General features: G+C 39.0%; 1 protein-coding gene across 2 annotated transcripts in view; it reads left to right on the plus strand.

Moving 5' to 3' along the window:
• Nucleotides 1-19,042, plus strand: part of WDFY2 (WD repeat and FYVE domain containing 2) — a 198,568-nt gene that overhangs the window by 77,798 nt on the left and 101,728 nt on the right. For both annotated transcript variants that reach the window (XM_060194876.1, XM_007521564.3), the window contains exon 2: nucleotides 17,980-18,047. In XM_060194876.1, the coding sequence (XP_060050859.1) occupies nucleotides 17,980-18,047 (68 nt within the window). The remainder of the gene's footprint in view (nucleotides 1-17,979; nucleotides 18,048-19,042) is intronic.

Raw genomic sequence — 19,042 nt, forward strand, 5'->3', positions numbered from 1 at the left:
GTTCAGGGCTGGTATTCATGTTTCTCCTGCCTGTGAGGGACTCTGGCCAAAGGGCAGCCGGCATTGCTGGTGCTAATAACTAGGAGCCTTTCCAGCCTTTCTGGCTCTCTGGTATATTGCTAGTGCTTCCCAAATGAGCCACTCCTCACCACTGTACCGGGAGTTTGTTCATTTTCAGCTTCTCTTTTGTTTCTGTTCTTGTACTTTTTTAAAAAAAATCTATTTTATGACCCTTTCCAAGTGCCTTCTTTATGCTACCTACTGTTTATATTCAAAACAAGAATACCATAGGTGTTGAACAAGTCAATGATCAGAATTTTCAGAGGTTACCTTTTTCAGAGTTCTCAAGGAACTCATCATTTGAGGGGCAGGTCAAACTTGTTAACTTGTGAAGGTGGTTAGTCTAAGTACTCAAAGGACAAGAGTATCAAGACATGGGTCCTGGAGCTTAATTTTGCCTATCAAATGCTGAAGGGGTTTGCAGGGGAATGGTGACAGGCAGGTGGCATTGGGGGAGGGGAATCTGGGAACTCTTATCCAGTACTATCCAAGGTCAGGAAGCTGTGTTTAAACATTAATCACGGCGAGTTAAATCACCAAAAGACTTTACGCACAATAAATTTAGAATGTGAGCAAACTATCCGCAGACATAGAACAGTGCCTGTGCATAATAAAATTATTCAGAATTAAGGCCTGTGGAAGCTTCCTTCTCAAGGTTTCTAGTTACTACTGACTGATAGAAATCTGAAAACACAAGGTGAAAAAAAATCACATTTGCTACATGTATCTGCAATTTATCACTTGGCATGAGTCCATTTAAACTCAGACTTCATTCTGGAACTTCATTGTGGCAATAGGGAAACAACAGACTCGCTTCTCGCTTTGCTCTCCCCTGTCAACTAGGAAGAGCAATGAAAATAACCTGAAAACGCAACAAAATACAACTAGAATTTCTTCAGAAACTCACCAAGCCATAGGTAAGTACTGACACTTGTGGCTTGTAGATGAAAAAGGGGTGAGGGAAAGATTCCCAGGACTAAAAAGCCCCACTCAGGGACAACTGGCACCAAATTTAGACATTAACAGCTGAGGTGCACCACTTCTAGATCCTAGTTAAAGCAACAATAACTGTTAAAAAGGAAAAATATCACGTAAAAACTCATTAATTTACAACTGTGACATCCTAAGTAACTCACTTAACCACAGTTGGGTACAGGGAAGCTTGATTAGGAGTGAGGGAAAAGGGCTCAAAACTTAAGAAGACATGCTCAGTGGCATTTTGGTACTTACAAAACAGAGCACATGGTTTGAGGAAGGAAGGCAGAGAATTTGGGGGGCCATAAACCTTGCTTTCTCTTTGAACACTAGGGAGAAAGGAACTCTGAAGGCTGTAAGCCCTTCCCCCATCCTTCTCAGAGGCTAGAACTACAATAAGGAGACCTGATACTGACATTATGGACACTAAACCAGCCTGGTAACAGGATAAAATCTCCCCTCTCCCACCAAGATATATAAATAGGGAAATCTTAACACCTTAGCCATAGCACCTCCTGCTAGCACAGCAAAAGCCACATTAAATGTGGAAACTAAGATAACACAGACAGCAATGACAGAAACCCTAAATGACCAGACAGACACAGATCTAGAAAAAATGACAGAGATAGAGTTTTAAAAACTCATTACGAAATCAATTCAAGAGATGAAAGATTCAAGAACTCAGTGATCCTTTTTTTAAATTTAGAATTAAAAAAAACTTTATCTATTGGATAGAGATAGCCAGAAATTGAGAGGGAAGGGGGGATAGAGAGGGAGAGAGACAGAGAGATACCTGCAGCACTGCTTCCCCTCTTGCAAAGCTTTCCCCCTGCAGGTGGGGACCGGGGACTTGGACTCAGGTCCTTGCACATTATAACATGTATGCTCAACCAGGTTTGCCACCACTCATCCCTCCTCATCCCCAGTGATCATTTTACCGAAGAATTACAGAAAAAACAAACAAACAAAAAACAGAACTGCAGGGCCTAAAGGCCACTTTGAATGTAGTTCAGGTTGAGATAAGAGGCCTTGGAAATAGACTTAAATGGAGGAGAGAATATTGACACTAGAAGACACAACCTTCAAATATGAAGCAGAAATAAAGATCTTTTCAAACATTCAGAAACTGAAGGAATTTGCCACTACCATTCCTACCTTGCAAGAACTATTAAAAGGTGTCGCACATAAAAAACAGAAGCAAAGGAATTTCAACTTTTAATGAGATGATAAGTATTAGAATAGAACCAAGAACATAACACAGCCTCGAAACAAAAACCAGAATGGCTATAAGCATACCACATTTATCAATAATCACCCTAAGTGTGAATGGCTTAAATTTATCAATCAAATGACTCAGAGTTACTGAATGGACTAAAAGCAAAACTCATCTGTTCTGTGTCTTCAGGAAACACACATCCAAAAGAAAGACCAACAGAATCTCTGAATGACAGGCTGGAACAAAGTATTCCTAGCCAATAATGCAGGGGAAAAAAAAAGAGAGAAAGAAAGGAAGAAAGAAAGAAAGAAGGAAAGAAGGAAGGAAAGAAAACAGAAAAGAAAGGCAGCTACAGCTGTTCTAATATCAGATAAACTAGATTTTCAGGCAAAGAACATGAAAAGTGAGGATCAATCCAACAGGAATGCCGGGCTAGCTTCACGGGCGGGAGACAGACGACCAGGGACTCATGGCTGAGCTGGGAACGCAGTTCATTCTTTACTGATGAGCAGGGGATGCAGTTCAGCAATCTAATCTAATCTCTCTTCATTAGAAAGCCCTGTCTTTTATATCTCCTGAGGCAGAAGTGTCAGGAAGAGGAAGTACTTAGGATAGGGGGTGGGGAGAAGGAAAATAGCTTGCGAACCAGTGGGGATTAAACCAATGAAAACAATGATTATGTAAATAGACTACAACGTCAAGCAATGCAACAGAAGGGGTCTTAGAAGCAGAATTTAGAAGCAGACCAACACAGGAAGACATAACCAGGTGCTCCCAAAATGCATGCACTTAAATATATAAAAAAACTCTTACTGACCTAAAGGGAGACATCGACAATAGCACAGTATTAGTTGGAGACCTCAACACACCACTCACAGCAAGAGACAGATCATCAGGACAAAAAATCAACATGACTTTCAAAGAAGAACACCAATTTATTTCTAAATTTTATTAGTGATTTAATATTGATTTACAAAATTATAGGATAATGGGTATAATTCTGCACCATTCCCGCCACCGGAATTCTGTATCCCTCCATTGGAAGCTACAGTAGTTCTCCCAAGGTTGCAGATATAGGTTGAATATTATTTCTATAACTGCTATATTTGTATATTTCTCCTTTCCCTTGTGGTCCTGCCCTCTCTTCCCTTGCAAGTCATATCCACACCTACTACTACTTGCAAATGTTCTTCCTCTTTTCCTCTTTTCTCTCCGGGCCCTGATGGATTTGGAATTTAGAGCCCTCTCGTCATCGTCCTCCTATCATTTCTCCACCTCTGGGAGTATAAGAGTTCTAGCTTCTGTAATTGCTTCTCTGCTGGACATGGGCACTGGCCTGTTGCTATCTTTCCCTAGTGGGGTAGGGCTCTGGAGAAGTAAGGTTCTGGGACACATTGGTGGGGTCGTCTGTCCAAGGAAGTCAGGTTGGCATCATAGTAGCGGAACAGCTTTTTTTCTTTCTTTCTTTCTTTCTTCCTTTCTTTCTTCCTTCCTTCCTTCCTTCCTTCCTTCCTTCCTTCCTTCCTTCCTTCCTTCCTTCCTTTCTTTCTTTCTTTCTTTCTTTCTTTCTTTCGTAGCAGAACAATGTTCTAAAGGGTTCAAGCCACTGGTCCCCATCTGCAGGGGGAAAGCTTTTCAAGTGGTGAGGCAGTGTTGCAGGTGTCTTTTTGTCTCTTTCCCTCTCTATCACACTTTTCCCTCTCAATTTCTGGCTGTCTCTATCCAATAAATAAAAATAATTAAAAAATTAAAAATTTATAATAATAAAAAAGTTATGGGATATATCATCTATGGAATATTACTCTGTGATAAAAAAGATGATATTGTGTCCTTTGGGACAAAAGGGAACTGAAAGTGATTATGCAAAGAGATAAAAGAAATGAAAGATAACTACTAGACCATTTCACTCATGTGTGGAGTCTAGAGTTCTGATTCACATGAACTTGCCAAAAAAACAAATCAAAGCAAAACAAAACAAAACAAAACAAAATCACCACCAACAACATAAGCAAGCAAACTGTAAGACTTGTGAGAACTATGGTGGTTATTTTTGGTTGGTGGAAGGGGTGGGCATAATAGAACTTTGATGGTGGGTGTGGTGTGGAACTATACATTGTAATCTTACAATCTTATACTATTAATAACAAATAAAAAAAAACTTTGTTCTGTACGAAAGCAATGAAGATACTTCTAGTCAATTATAAGTTTTAAAAGTCTGTATTGTGAAGGCTTTCATAGTCTTTGGTTTGAGAGAAGGGATCCAGAAGTAAGGGTGCCTCAGGCTGAGTAGGGGTATTCCTTGCTGAAACATGATGAAGAATACCCAGCATTACTACTATTATTTTTTTAAAAATATTTATTTACTTTCCCTTTTGTTGCCCTTGTTGTTTTATTGTTGTAGACATTATTGTTGTTCTTGATGTCATCGTTGTTGGATAGGACAGTGAGAAATGGAGAGAGGAGGGGAAGACAGAGAGGGGGAGAAAAAGATAGACACCTGAAGACCTGCTTCACTGCTTGTGAAGCGACTCCCCTGCAGGTGGGGAGCCGGGGGCTTGAACCAGGACCTTTCCGCCGGTCCCTGAACTTTGCGCCCAACTCCCACTACTATTGTTTTTAAAGTAGGAGTGGCATTAGAAGCTCAAGGTAGTGAAATATAATGCAGCCATACTTCTTTTCTAGTTGCCTATACTGAATTGCTATAGGTATAATAAAAAAAAAAGAGAGAGAGAGAGAATCCAGGTGTCTGTGACTTAGCAAATTTGTTCAGGTTTGATGTCTGATGCAGCTAGGTGGTTAACACTTAGAACTTTGCTACTTGGTAGGGCCATCTAGAAGCTGGACAGTGCCCAGCCTGAGGCCTTGTGTTTTAAGTCCCAGCCTGTCTTAATTCAAACCACATAGCAGCCTCTCTCTGTTTGGCAAGAGACCCCTTAACACAGAGACACAAAGTGTTTTGTAGAAGATTGACTTAACTTTATCTGCTATGTGTGATCAAATGCACATAATCAGAGTCTGTAAGTTCTATTATAAATAATCGTAGAGGATTAAGGTATTTCAGTTGTGTTTTCTAAGAATTTCTTCAGCATTCTCTGTGTTAGAAGCACCCCCCCCACACACACCAACAATTCTCTGTAAAAACTACAAAAAGACACTGACACCCAGATTTTTAAAGCTGTTCTATTTGCAGAAGCTAGGAGCTGCCTACCTTCTGTTTATATGGAATAGCCATGTGTGATCTGTTAGAAAATTATTTCCTGAAAACTTAGGGTCTTCAAAACATTGTGGGATTCACTCTCCACTCCCCCCAACTCCTCTGCCCTTCCAATCCCACCCCCACACCCAGTTACTTCAGTAGTGGCAAAAATAACAAGTGTCCCCTGGGAAAATGAAGCTCATTGCTATGGTAACTAATGAAGGTTGCATCATTCTAGGGCACATTTTTAAAAGCCTGGATTTCAACATGGGTAGACACCCTGTCTTATTTTATTCAGTAGCTTAGCAACCTAGGATATACTGTTTGTCACCACCCCCCAATCTCCTCTTTACTCAGAAAGTGACTTATATCGTTTTTCATTGTGTGCACATTTTTCATGGCAAGTTTGCTTTAATTCTTAGGTATGTTTGTAGTGAGTGACCTTCTTTTCTGGACCAAAAATCAGGATGCATGACTGTGTCAGAGGAGTGAAGAATTTTTCTCCTACTTCTTTAGTGAACCATGCTAGTGTCTTTACAGATCTTTTGAATTTATTTTTATTTTGGGGGTGGGGGTTCAGCTCCAGGATTTTACCACTCTGGACTGACTGTTTCAGAATTGGACAGAGAGGGAGGGATAGATGGAGGTATAGATGGACAGAGAGAGAGAGAGAGAGGCAGAGAGAGGAGAACCAAACCTTTTTTCATTGTGGTGGGGGCCCTCTTCAAACCTGGGTCCAACACATGACAAAATAGAGCACTATCCAGCTGAGCTATTTTGCCAGCCTATCTTCACAAATCTTTTCCATCCTGTATTTCATAACTATTGGTATCATCTTACGCATCCGTGACTTCCCTTTTGCTCATTTGGGAACTACCAAATCTTAACTCTCAGCACCCATCCTACCCCTGGGCTCTGGGCAGATAGCCCACTTTTCAGTGGCCCTAACTGGATCATGTCCAGACTTGGCAAGTTCCAAGTGAAGTTAGTAGTGTCTCTTCAGAAATCACTTATCAATGAATGGCACCTCAGTTCACCTAGCACCCCACATCCAGTCAGCCCCCAAAGCCAGGTGCATCTGCTTCCTAAGCACTCAAACACCTGACCTCTCCCGTTTAGTACCTGTCCTTGTTCGCACACATGCTCCAAACTGGTCACTTCAGCATAATCAGGTTTCTTCCAGGCTGACTCTAAATAGACATATTTTGATTTTATCACTAGCTACTTATCCTCTGGTGGCTTTCCTTTCTGGTCTCCTCAGCATAAAACCCAGAGCCTTCAGAGAGATATGCACAGTCTGCCTTCTCCATTGCCTGGTCCAGTTCCCCTCACGCCCACCCCGCTTACCCTACTGGCTCTGGCCTTCCTGTGCTTATTGCCTGTTCCACTGCCAGAGCACATCATTGTTTTCTCCTTGCTTAGCTCTGGCAAACGCCTCCTCATCCTGCACCACCCTGATACTACCTCACCTTGATTCTGTCACGAGCATGGGCTTCTGAGAATAGAGGTAGCACTTGTCTGTCTTTGTACTTCAAGTACATTTCATGTACTGGTAACTAGTAGACATTTACTGAATGTGTGGTGAAAGACTTAATAACCAGCAAATCATGTTTGAATGTACTTAAGTGTACTTGCAGGACAGAGTTTCGGACTCTAGATTTTAATAGTCATAGAAAATCCAAATTGCTGTATTCCTGTAGCTTATTGTCCCCACTAATGTAAGTACATTCTTCATGATTGCTAGAATATAAAACAAACATATATATTTTCCTTAAAAAAATGGTGATGGTAGACCTGACACTTAGCCATATGTATGTATGTATCAGCACACACATACAGAGTTACTTGAGTAATTGTGTCTGTATGAATTCCATCAATTTTTATATATCAGGCCAGTCAGAAATAAGAAAATCAAATACTAACTTAAAATAAGGGGGAAGGACCCACAAAAAGGGCCTCATCCCTTGCCTGGTTGAATGTTTGAAGGAAGTCCATTCACACCTGTCACACCCGCCCTGGTCACAACAAGAGATGACACTTGTCCCTAGTTCATGTTGTGGCTTAGGCAGGCACTGGATTCAGTTCTTGGGAAAGAGTAGGGGTGAGATGAGTAGTCATGTGGGAATGCCAATTGCTTCCTTATTTCTTTAGGGTTACTAGTGAACCTGGAGGCATATAGTTCCTGTTATTTTATAGTCTACAGATTTCTTCATATCACCCTCGCTTCTTCTCTGCCTTTTTTGCACAGCTCCCCCCCCCCCCCCCGACAGCTGGGGGGCTGGGATGGGGGGTGGGGGAGCACCAGTTTTAAACCTAGTATGAGGTTTGGTCCTGGGGCAAATCCCAGGTTTGCTCCTTGACTAAACTGTAGACACAATCAGAGAAAGTGCCATATTTTGTCATATTTTTTTTATTTGCCCCAGGACCAAGCCTCATACTAGGTACTGACTGTACTAGAGTATTAATGGGTACACCAGCTTATCTAACATCTGTTTTAACAATAAACCAAACTTTCAGGTCTAAGGTCTAACATTTAAAAGTGATTTTTTTGTTTTGTTTTGTTTTGTTTAACCTGTTGAAATTTGATTGATTGGCTATGTCCAATGTAGAACAAGATCAGGTGGCTTTCAAAATAGCCCAACTGCTGGGCTGAGACCTGCTGTGATTTTGTGTTGAGCTTTGCTTTTCTCTCCCAATGCCTGTTTCTACCCACTGCTGTATACCCAGGCAAGAGGAAGAAATAGGGGCAAAGAGGCCAGGCCTGGAAGGTGGGTGGGGCAGTGCCTGGGCCCAGTGGAGCTCCATGTGCCCAGGGCTTTGTGTGCAGCGAATGTGTTTTCCCTGTTTCAGCAGGGCTTTGCCTTTCTCTTCACACACTGACCTCTACTGGTTTAAAGGCCTCTTAGCCAGTGTTTTTTCTTTTTCCCTCTCAAAAATTTTTGGAGTATAAAGGTTTTCACTTAACTATTAAAAGCTTTTCATATTTTTAAAATATAGTTTACAGAAAAAAGTTATTAATATTATGAGCTTATCTAAGAGAATTTACATTTAACTATGAAATTTCTGGTCATCCAAATTGTACTTTTTGGACCACTAGAATATAGTGCCTCAAAAAAATGGGTGTTAATCCCCTAAAGATGAGAGAGTAGACATTTTTCTTAATTTAATTTCATTTTAACTCTGTAAAATTTACCTGTCAATTGACCTAAATATATATTTGGAGTAAGAAGGGTATATATGTAGTGAAGATAGGACAGTGTTTAAAATTACCGTATCCACTCAGTGGTTCAGGTCGTCACTTAAACTCTCTGGTACTTAGATTTTTATCTCCAAGGGGAATTTCTGTTTCCTAGGACATTACAGTAGTGTTCAAATTTTGACACAAAAAGTTTATTTAGATGCTTCCTTTCTTTACCTCTAGCCCTCAGGTAAGAACCTCTCCATAGAATCTCTTTTTGGATGCTACAGGGTTATTTTCAAACATAGTATATTAAAGTTGTAACTTGCTGTGTTTTCCTTCCTCTTTCTACCTTTCTTTTTAAGGAAGAAGTTCGTTAAAAGAGCAATCTTTGCAGTTAGACTGAGTTCAAATTGTGTCTCTGTGTAACCCCGACTGTAGACGTTGGCTCTCAAATGTACCATGAGATGAATAATCATAACTGCCTTAAGGGATCATTTGTGAGGCCATAGTTGGGATTTTGTTGGCAGAGCTCTGTCCTCTCATGAAATAAATTCAAAATAAAATTTCTTCTGTTACTACTTTGTTGAGTGTTCTGGTGAAAGGTTGTTGAACTTTGATAAAGGCTTTTTTTTGTTGTTTATAGAGATCATCATGTATATTTTTCTGCTAGTGTGCTACATTGTATTAGTTGATCTTTTATTATTTTTTTATCCCTGGGGTCACCATTTTGAATATACCACCCACTTCCCCACTCCCCCACCCCCACTTTCAGTTTTGCACCTCATATTTCCTTAAGCTTCTTCTCCCTCCTCCTCCTCTTCTTCTTTTTTAAAAATTGCCAGTGGGGTTATTGCTGGAGCTCAGTGCCAGCACTATGAATATACCACTATGAGTGGCCATTTTTGTCCTTTTATTTCTTTTTCACCCTTTATTTCTATTTTGTTTGATAAGTTAGAAGGAAACTGAGGGGGGAGCAGGAAGTAAAAAAGGGGGAGGGATAGACACCTACAGACCTGCTTTATCACTCATGAAGTGTCCCCCCTGCAAATGGGGAGTGGGGGGGGTTCAAACCCAGGTCCTTGTGCATGGTAATGTGTATACTCAACCGGATGTGCCACCACCAACTCCCCTTCTTAAGCTTCTGTTGGGTTGTTGGAAAAGTCATGTTGTATTTTTCTGTGCAAAAATGTGTCATGACTTTTCAGATAACCCAACAGCTTTTAATATAGCTTTTCAAAAATCCCACATTTCAGGTAAACTCAATTACCCATTTTCTTGTGTTATACTTTAAATTTACTCAGGAAAACTGAAGAAGTAAGTTTATCAGTCATATCACTAGTCAATAGTTGAGGCATTGGAGAGAGCTCTCAGAGTTGCTTAGTTTTTTATTCATTTCTGTTTGATTCCCTTTCCTCCCTCCTTCCCTTCCCTTCCCTTCCCTTCCCTTCCCTTCCCTTCCCTTCCCTTCCCTTCCCTTCCCTTCCCTTCCCTTCCCTTCCCTTCCCTTCCCTTCCCTCCCTTCCCTCCCTTCCCCACCTTTTCCTTGCATTCTTCCCCCTCCCCTTCCCTTCCCCATTCCACCCCTTCTTTTTATTTATTATTATTATTTTTTAATTGAGGGGTTAATGGTTTATAGTGTAGTCTTTATTTTTTTGCTCACCACTCCTGTCACCAAAGGTCTATGTCCTCATCCTCACCCTCATAGATAACCACTATAGTCCTCCCATAGTCTTAGATATAGGCTGACTTTTTCTCCCACATTCATATGTTTAGTGCTCTATATTCTGCATGTGAATGAAACCATTCTGTAGTTATCCTTTGCCTCCTTACTTGCTTCACTAAACATAATTTTCTCTAATTCCATCCACTTTATCCCAAAGGACACAATATTTTTTATTACTGAGTAATAAATATTCCATTGAATATATCTTCCACAACTTTTTTATCCAGTTATTTGTCAAAGGACATTTTGGCTGTTTCCAAGTTTTTGTTATTGTGAATAAAGCTGCTATGAACATGGGGGTGCATCTCTTTGAATTGGCATTATTACATCTTTTGGGTAAATGCCTAGGAGTGAAATTGCTGGATCATAAAGTATTTCCTTTTGTATTTGTGTAAGGATTCTCCATACTGGTCTCCATAATGGCTGCACCAATTTGCACCCCCACCAGCAGTATAGGAGAGTTCCTCTCTCTCCACACCCTCTCCAACACTTATCTTCTCTTATCTTATTGATAGAGCCCATTCTCACAGGTGTGAGGTGGAATCTCAATGTAGTTTTTGTTTTCATTTCTCTGATGATGAGTGAATTGGAGTATTTCCACATATGTCTGTGGGCCATGTATATCTATCTCTTCTTTAGAGAACCATTTACTCATCTTCTGCCCACTCTTTTATTTGGCTGTTCTTCCTCTTTCTGTTGAGCTGTATGAGTTCTTTTATAGATGTTTGATGTCAACCACCTGTGTGAAAAGTAGTGTGCAAATGTCTTTTCACACTTATTGGGTTTCCTGTTTATCCTTATGGAATTTTCTTTTGATGTGTAGAAGCTTTTCAATTTGAGAGTCTAGTGCCTTAGCCACTGTGCCACCTCCCGGACCATGTAGCTTTTCAATTTGATATAGTCCTATTTGTTCATTCTTGTTTTTGTTTCCCTTGCCCATGGGGTGGAGTCTCCAAATAGATTTTTAATATTAAGGTACTGAAATGTTTCACTGATGTATTCTTCTATGTATCTTATAGTTTCAGGTCTAATATCCAGATCTTTAATCCATTTTGAGTTAATTTTGGTGCATGGTGTTAGGTGATGGTCTAGTTTAATTTTTCTACATGTGGTTGTCCAGTTTACCCAAAACTGTTTGTTAAAGAGACTGTTTTCTCCATTGGGCAATTTTGGTCCTTTTACTTATATATTTACTTATGCCTGTACATGTGTGGGTTTAGTTTTGGGCTCTGTCCTGTTCCATTGGTCCATATGCACATTTTTGTTCAAATGCCACACTGTTTTAGCAACTATTGCTTTATAATATAATCTGAAGTCAGGAATTGTGATGACTTAATTTTTCTCCTTCTTGTAACCTTTATTTTTAATTTTTTTTTTTTTACTTACTGAATAGAGACAGCCAGAAATCGAGAAGGAAGGGGGTGATAGAGAAGGAGAAAGAGAGACACCTGTAGCCCTGCTTTACCACTTGCAAAGCTTTCCCCCCTGCAGGTGGGGACTGGGGGCTTGAACCTGAGTCCTTGTACATTGTAATGTTCTCAGCCAGGTGCATCACCACCTAGCCCCCATTTTTCTTCTCTTTAGGAGTGCTTTTGAAATTTGTGTTTTCTTTATAGTTCCACATGAATTTTTGGAATAAGGTGTTCAATTCCCTTGAAATATGTCATTGAGATTTTAATAGGAATTGTATTGAATCTATTGTATTGAATCCCACTTGGTCTTGATGGATTATTCTCTTAAAATATTGTTGGATTCGATTAGCTAAGATTTTGTTGAGAATTTTTGCATCAGTGTTCATCAGAGATATAGGTCTGTAGTTATCTTTTTTTGGTGGAGTGAGTCCTTTTCTGTTTTGGGGATCAGAGTGGTACTAGCTTCACCAAATGTGTTAGGTTGGGTTCCTTCTTCTATTTTCCAGAAGAGTTTGAGGAAAATGAGTTATATTTCTTTGAATGTTTTTTCTTCCTCCAGAGTTATTGCTGGGGCTTGGTGCCTGAACCACAAATCCACTGCTTCTAGAGGCTATTTTTCCCCTGTATCTGCCCTTGTTGTTTATTATTGTTGTTGTTATTTTTGCTATTGCTGTTGTTGTTGTTGGATAGGACAGAGAGAAATTGAGAGAGAGGATGGGAAGACAGAGAGGGGGAGAGAATGATAGACACCTGCAGACCTGCTTCACCACTTGTGAAGCGACCTCCCTGCAGGTGGGGAGCTGGGAGGCTCAAACCAGGATCCTTGTGTAGGTCCTTGTGCTTCACACCATTTGCACTTAACCCGCTGTGCTACTACCCAGCCCCCAGTCTTTGAATGTTTTATAAACATTGGTATATCCATCTGGTTCTGGGCTTTTGTTCTTGGGGAGGCTTTTGATTACTGTCTCAATTTCTGTACTAGTGATTGGCCTGTTGAGTTTATCTACTTCCTGTTGTGTCAAGCTTGGCAGTTTGAGTCTAAGAATGTGCCATTTCTTCTAAGTTGTTGAATTTATTTCCATGTAGATGTCCATAATAGTCTTGCATGATCCTTTGTATCTCTGCCTCATTTATTGTAATAGCTTCTCTTTTGTTTCTGAATGATTTTACCATCGCTTTCTCTCTTTTTCTCATAATGAGTGTAGCTAGTGGCTTATCTAGTTTGTTTATCCTTTCAAAGAACCTGTTCTTGGTTTCATTAATCTTCCTGATGGTCTTCTTGTTTTCAATTTCATTGATTTCTGCTCTGTTTTTTTTAACTATTTGTTTCCTGCTGACCTCTGGATATTTTTGTTGTTCTGTTTCTAATTGGTTTAGTTGGGTTGTTCGATGGTTTATTAGTGTGATTTCTCTTCTTTATTAATGTGGGCTTGTATTGGTATGAAGTTTACTCTAAAGATTGCTTTTGCTGTACCCCACAGGTCTGGCATCTGGTTTCTTTACGTTCACTGATATTGAGGAAAATTTTAATCTCTCATTTGATTTCTTCAATGACCTGTATGTTATTTAGAAGCAAACTGTTCAATCTCCAGGCTTTGGGGGAGTTTCTTTTCTTTTTGTGGTCTATTTTTAGTATCATATCATCATGGTCTGAGAAGATGCATTTTATGATTTTGATATTCACATATTTGTCTTTATAGCCCAGCATATGGTCAATCCTGGTGAATGATCTATGCATACTTGAGAAGAATATGTATTCATTTCTTTTGGGATGGAGCGTTCTGATATGTCTACTTCATTTAATTTAAAACCTCTGTTTCCTGTTTATTTTTTTGTCTGGATGATTGGTCTCTTGCTGTGAGTGGCATGTTAAGATCTCCTATTATTATTGTGTTACTGTCAATATCTCCCTTAAGTTCAGTGAGTACTTGTTTTATATATTTGAGTGCACTTAAATTTGTCATATATATATTTATAATGGTTATGTCTTATTACTGTATTGATCTTTTGGCAATTATGTAGTGTCCCTCTCTATCTCTACTTACTTTCTGTACCTGGAAGTATATTTTATCTGAGAACAGTAGGTGTGACTAATTGATCTTCTAATGTTGAAATGCCCTTGCATTTCTGTGACAAATCTTCCATGTTCATGGTGTATAATCCTTTTAATATTCTGTTGGAATTGCCTTGCTAATATTTTGTTAAGTTTTATTTTCATTTATACTTTTTCTTTTTTGTGTGATTTAACATTAATTTACAAAATTATAAGATAGTAAGAGTCTAATTCCATAATGTTCCCACCACCAGAATTCTGCACTTTTATTTTTGAGGGGTTTTTGATTACTGATCTATCTCTCTTTTTAAATAGATTTTAGAGATGATCTATTTCTTTTTTAGCCAGCTTTGACTGATTACTGTATGTGTTCAGCTATTTTCCCCATTTAACTTCCATTATCAAATTTGTTAGCATATAATTGTTCATAAAACTCTTAAAATTCTTTTAATTTCTGTAAGACTGGTAGTAAAGTACCCACTTTACATTTCTGATGTTAATTATTTGCATCTTGTTCTTTTTTTTTTTTTTTGTAAGTTTAACTAAAGGTTTCCTAGTGCTATTTTTTAACTACACAAAGTAGTATTTTACTGTTTTCCCATGTAGTAATAACGTTCATAGTCTGCTCAAAGGTCATGGCAAATAAATGAAAACTCTACTAGAAGAAGTAGAATAAACCACATTCAAATAGACTTCAAAAAGCATACATTCACTAAATGTTCTACAAGGCTGGAAGGAATATGTTAAAAAAAAAAACATCTGTTATCCTCAAACCTTAAAGCTGACATTTTTAAAAAACCCAACTTTTTAAAAAATTTATTTCTTTATTGGGGAATTAATGTTTTACATTCAACAGTAAATACAATAGCTTGTACATGCATAACAATCCCCAAAAAAACCCAACTTTTGGTTTCACTGGTGCTCTCTGTTTTTTGGGTTTTTTTTTAGTTTATTCTTCTTTTTCTAGGCTCTTGAACTTCTCTGTTCCAGACTCTTGGAAACAGAGTTGGCAGTCAGCTGAGGTAAAAAACAAACACCTCATCACAGACCCCTGCAAGTGTCAACCCGGCTTTGACCTAGCACGTTATGATTGGGCCCTCCTCAATGGCTATCAAACAGGCCATGGCCGGTGCGCCGCTATGTTCCATCGCTGGGGAGCCAGAGACGACCCGAACTGCCCCTGCAGCTACAAACAGACTATGACCCACATAGTCAATGACTGCCACTTCTCCAGATTCAAAGGAGGTCTCGAAACTTTACATCAAGCTCAACCTGACGCTGTTGACTGGCTACGGAAGAAGGGCAAACGCTAGAAGAAGAAGGCTCTTAAAGTTGATTTTTTGATTTGAAATCTTTCTGTTGCAAGGAGGCATAAACAGCACATGTAAAAATTTCCAACTGTGTTATGTATTTTTTTGAATAAAGCAAACCTTTTTTTAAACTTTATTATACCCAATATTTGATTAGTCAAAGTCATTTTCCTTTTTTTTTTTGAATTTTTTTTTTATTTATAAAACGGAAACACTGACAAAACCATAGGATAAGAGGGGTTCAACTCCACACAATTCCCATTACCAGAACTACGTATCCCATCTCCTCCCCTGATAGCTTTCCTATTCTTTAACCCTCTGGGAGTATGGACCCAAGGTCATTGTGGGATGCAGAAGGTGGAAGGTCTGGCTTCTGTAATTGCTTCCCTGCTGAACATGGGCATTGACAGGTCGATCCATACTCCCAGCCTGCCTCTCTCTTTCCCTAGTAGGGTGGGGCTCTGGGGAATCGAAGCTCCAGGACGCATTGGTGGGGTTTTCTGTCCAGGGAAGTCTTTTTTATTTTTTTTATTTTTAAATCACATAAGTTTCTGTTGTGCAGTTTTATCTTTCAGCATCTGTATACGAGACATGATGACTGCCATCGAAAACCTAGTTTTTCAAAGTTATTCTTGCTGTCTTTTTGGTAGTAACCATTCTAAGAGGCAGGGAATACAGTCTCATTGCAGATTAGACTTGCATTTGCCTGATGACTAGTGAGGCTAAGCCAGTGATTTCTTTCAGTGTCAGGAGAAAAGATGCTCTGTCTTTTAAAATTCTTTTGATTGACATTGCAGGGAAGCCTGTTACCCCTTGGGGATTGAACAAATTGCTAGTTTCTTTTTTAGTCTTTCAGTGAATTGCAAGAAAAATCAAAAGACGCAACCTCAGATTTTAAATTATAAAGTTCCCACACTGCTACCAGCGGGCCATTCTAGGAACATTCCAGGACTACTTTCTTTGGGCTTCCTGCTATGGGCTATGACGTGTGTGATGGGAGCTGCTAGCAACACATGAAGTTATTGACATTTCCCAGCATCCTCCTTCAACAAGTATTCCCATGAACATTGAAATGTTTAACTTGACTTAGTTTCAATGTAATGATTCTGACAGTTCTTACCAGTCCAGTACATCATTTGGCAGAGACTAAATCTTGCAGTCTATATTAAAATGTTGTATTGGTATAATGTTAATAATAAACAGGTTTAAGTGAACATTGAAAATGAATATATTGAATTATCTCTTATACATTATTATTATTATTGTATAGTTGTTTTTGGAGATGTCTGTTTATCCTGATCCATTGCATTTTCTGGTATTTTTCTTTTTTTAATGTTTTGTTTATTTATTTATTTATTTATTTTGGATAGAAAGAGAAATTGAAAGGGAATGGGGAGATAGGGAGAGAGGGAGGAAGGAAGAGAGAGAGAGAGAGAGAGAGAGACCTGCAGTACTATGTCAGCACTCATGAAGCTTCCTCCCTGCAGGTGGGGACCAGGGGCTTGAACCTGTATCCTTGAGCATTATAAAGTGTGTGCTCAATCAGGTGTGCCACTGCCTGGCTTCTGCTTCTTGTAAATTATTTGTCTTTGTAACAGACCATCTCATAAATTAAGATAATTGAGCAGAAATGTGTATGGAATTCTGCTTGCTTATGTAGTGTTTCAATGCATATCCCTAAGGTTATATCTTGTGGCTCTGTAGAGAAAATAGCTTCTCATACTCTCTCACCCCCCTCCTGCCTTTTCCTCCTCTTTAATCTGTCTTTAGGCTAGTACTTTTACTGATATTTTATATGGTACACCCACAGGTTAACTGGAGAAAAATACAATTAAAAACTTAGTCTCAATTGATGACTTAAATAATTTCTTTAGGTATTATCATTTCTTTTTAAGATGAAAATACTGATTTGATTTTCATTTATTTTTTAACTACCCTGGGATGGTCTAAGGGTTTGAGGTAAGGAATGCAGTCTATATGACTTTTTGGCTATAGGGGGCCATTTGTTTCCATTGGTTTGGTGTCTGTTACTTCCTCTAGTCTTTGGGACATTGTCTCATTTCCTCCTAGTTGTGTTTGTCACACCAGGCTTGTGCACATGATGCCACATCTGATATTACTCACAGGATGGGGTTTTTTCTGGTGGGTTACACCTTACTGGTTCTCCCTAACTGGTACCTTCTCTGGCTCCTCTTTGCTTAGTCTTTCTTAGGTGTCTGCCATGGTCTCTCATCTGCTGATCTAGAGCTTCATTATTCTTTACTGCAGAATTATTTCATTTTATAGTGGAACCCTTGAATGGCCCTTTCATTCAGGAAGTCTGAGTCTCAGAGCTGACTGTTGCCTGACCATGTATGGAACACTGTATCTCGGGATATTGGCCTGGCCTGACAGGCTATGGATTTGCAACCATTCCGTGTATGCCAGGTGTTGCACATTGCTTTATTTCCTCTCTTTATTCTTCCTTCACTAGTAAAACCTAGTAACTTGTTAAGCAGATGAATGTGACTAGGGCAAAGTCCATATTCTTGGAAAGGCAGTACAATCACACACACAAAAAAATGACTTTTAGGCATGCTCATCCACAACTACATAGAGATAGATGAATGTAATATCTAAAGAGGCATATGCATTCTAAATATACAGAAGCCTTAAAACTGAAGGACTGCAAGTCATTTGGAGAGGCATAGGTGGTCTGCATGCATGTATGTTTGAGTACATAAGTAATTTAGGTATGTTACTTACAAACATGTTTGTACTTAAGAAGTTTGATGTCTGTGTGTCAGCATAATCTCATGACTAAAAATACTGTGATTTAACACACACATTTTGTTGTTGTTGTTGTTGTTGTAGGACAGTTCGTGTGTGGTTAAAGAGAGACAGTGGACAATATTGGCCAAGCATATACCATGCGATGCCTTGTAAGTATCTGGACCTCTGTCTTAAATAAGACATGGACCCCAATTCCCTTTTCTTCCCACACTGACTGCTCTTATTTCCTTCTTGAGTAAGGAGGGATGTCTAGGGGTCAAGGTTATTCATATAATTGAAGATATCATATTAAACTATTTTAGATTTTCTTTTAAAATATTTTTATTGACGAAATCTTTTCCAAGTCTGTTGTTGTCTCAGGAATAAAGTTTTAACCTCCCCAAATTATGTGCTAACACACCTCACCTGCCAACAAATTGCTGTCTCTTCTCACCCCCATATTTACCATTCCCCTATCCTCCTCCTAGTCATCTCAGATCTGCAGACATAGACCAAGACTTTAGATGTGTTTCACCCTGATTGCTTCCTTGCTTTGTCTCTTAAATCCCACATATAAGTGAGATCATTCAGGATTCTTTTAGATTTTTCTAAAGCTGTCATGTAAAATAAATTGTTCTGAAATTAACTAAATATTCATCATTTCTGAATAAAATGAATAGAAGAATGACTATAGCACACAGGCTTCCTGATTACAGCACTCTTTCTTTTGCAATGTCTTGTTTAACTTTATGATAAAGTACTTCCGTAGACAATTCAAAAATTTGCCTGGTGATTATGTTTGTGAAGTGAATTTGTTCTTGCATTACCCTTATTTATTCAAATGCAGGATTGAACCATTAAGTTCTCAAAAGGATTTACTTAAAATTGAAAAGTTCCAGTAGGAAGTCATTCTCATTTCTCCAAGATTTTATATGAGAAGTATATCCTTGCACTGAAAAATAGTGAGTCTTCAAAATATTTTTTTTCTGGGGTCATCTCCAGGGCTTCACTGCTCCAGGCTGACATTCAAAGAGAGAGATAGAGGCAGAGAGAAACAAACCACAGCACTGAAGCTTAAATGTGGAGGAGTTCAGCTTGAACCCAAATTGTACATATGGCAGAACAGTCCTCTATCCAACTGAGATATTTTACTGACCCCTCAAAT

The sequence above is a fragment of the Erinaceus europaeus genome, chromosome 7, assembly GCF_950295315.1.
Source record: "Erinaceus europaeus chromosome 7, mEriEur2.1, whole genome shotgun sequence".
NCBI classification, from domain to species: domain Eukaryota; kingdom Metazoa; phylum Chordata; class Mammalia; order Eulipotyphla; family Erinaceidae; genus Erinaceus; species Erinaceus europaeus.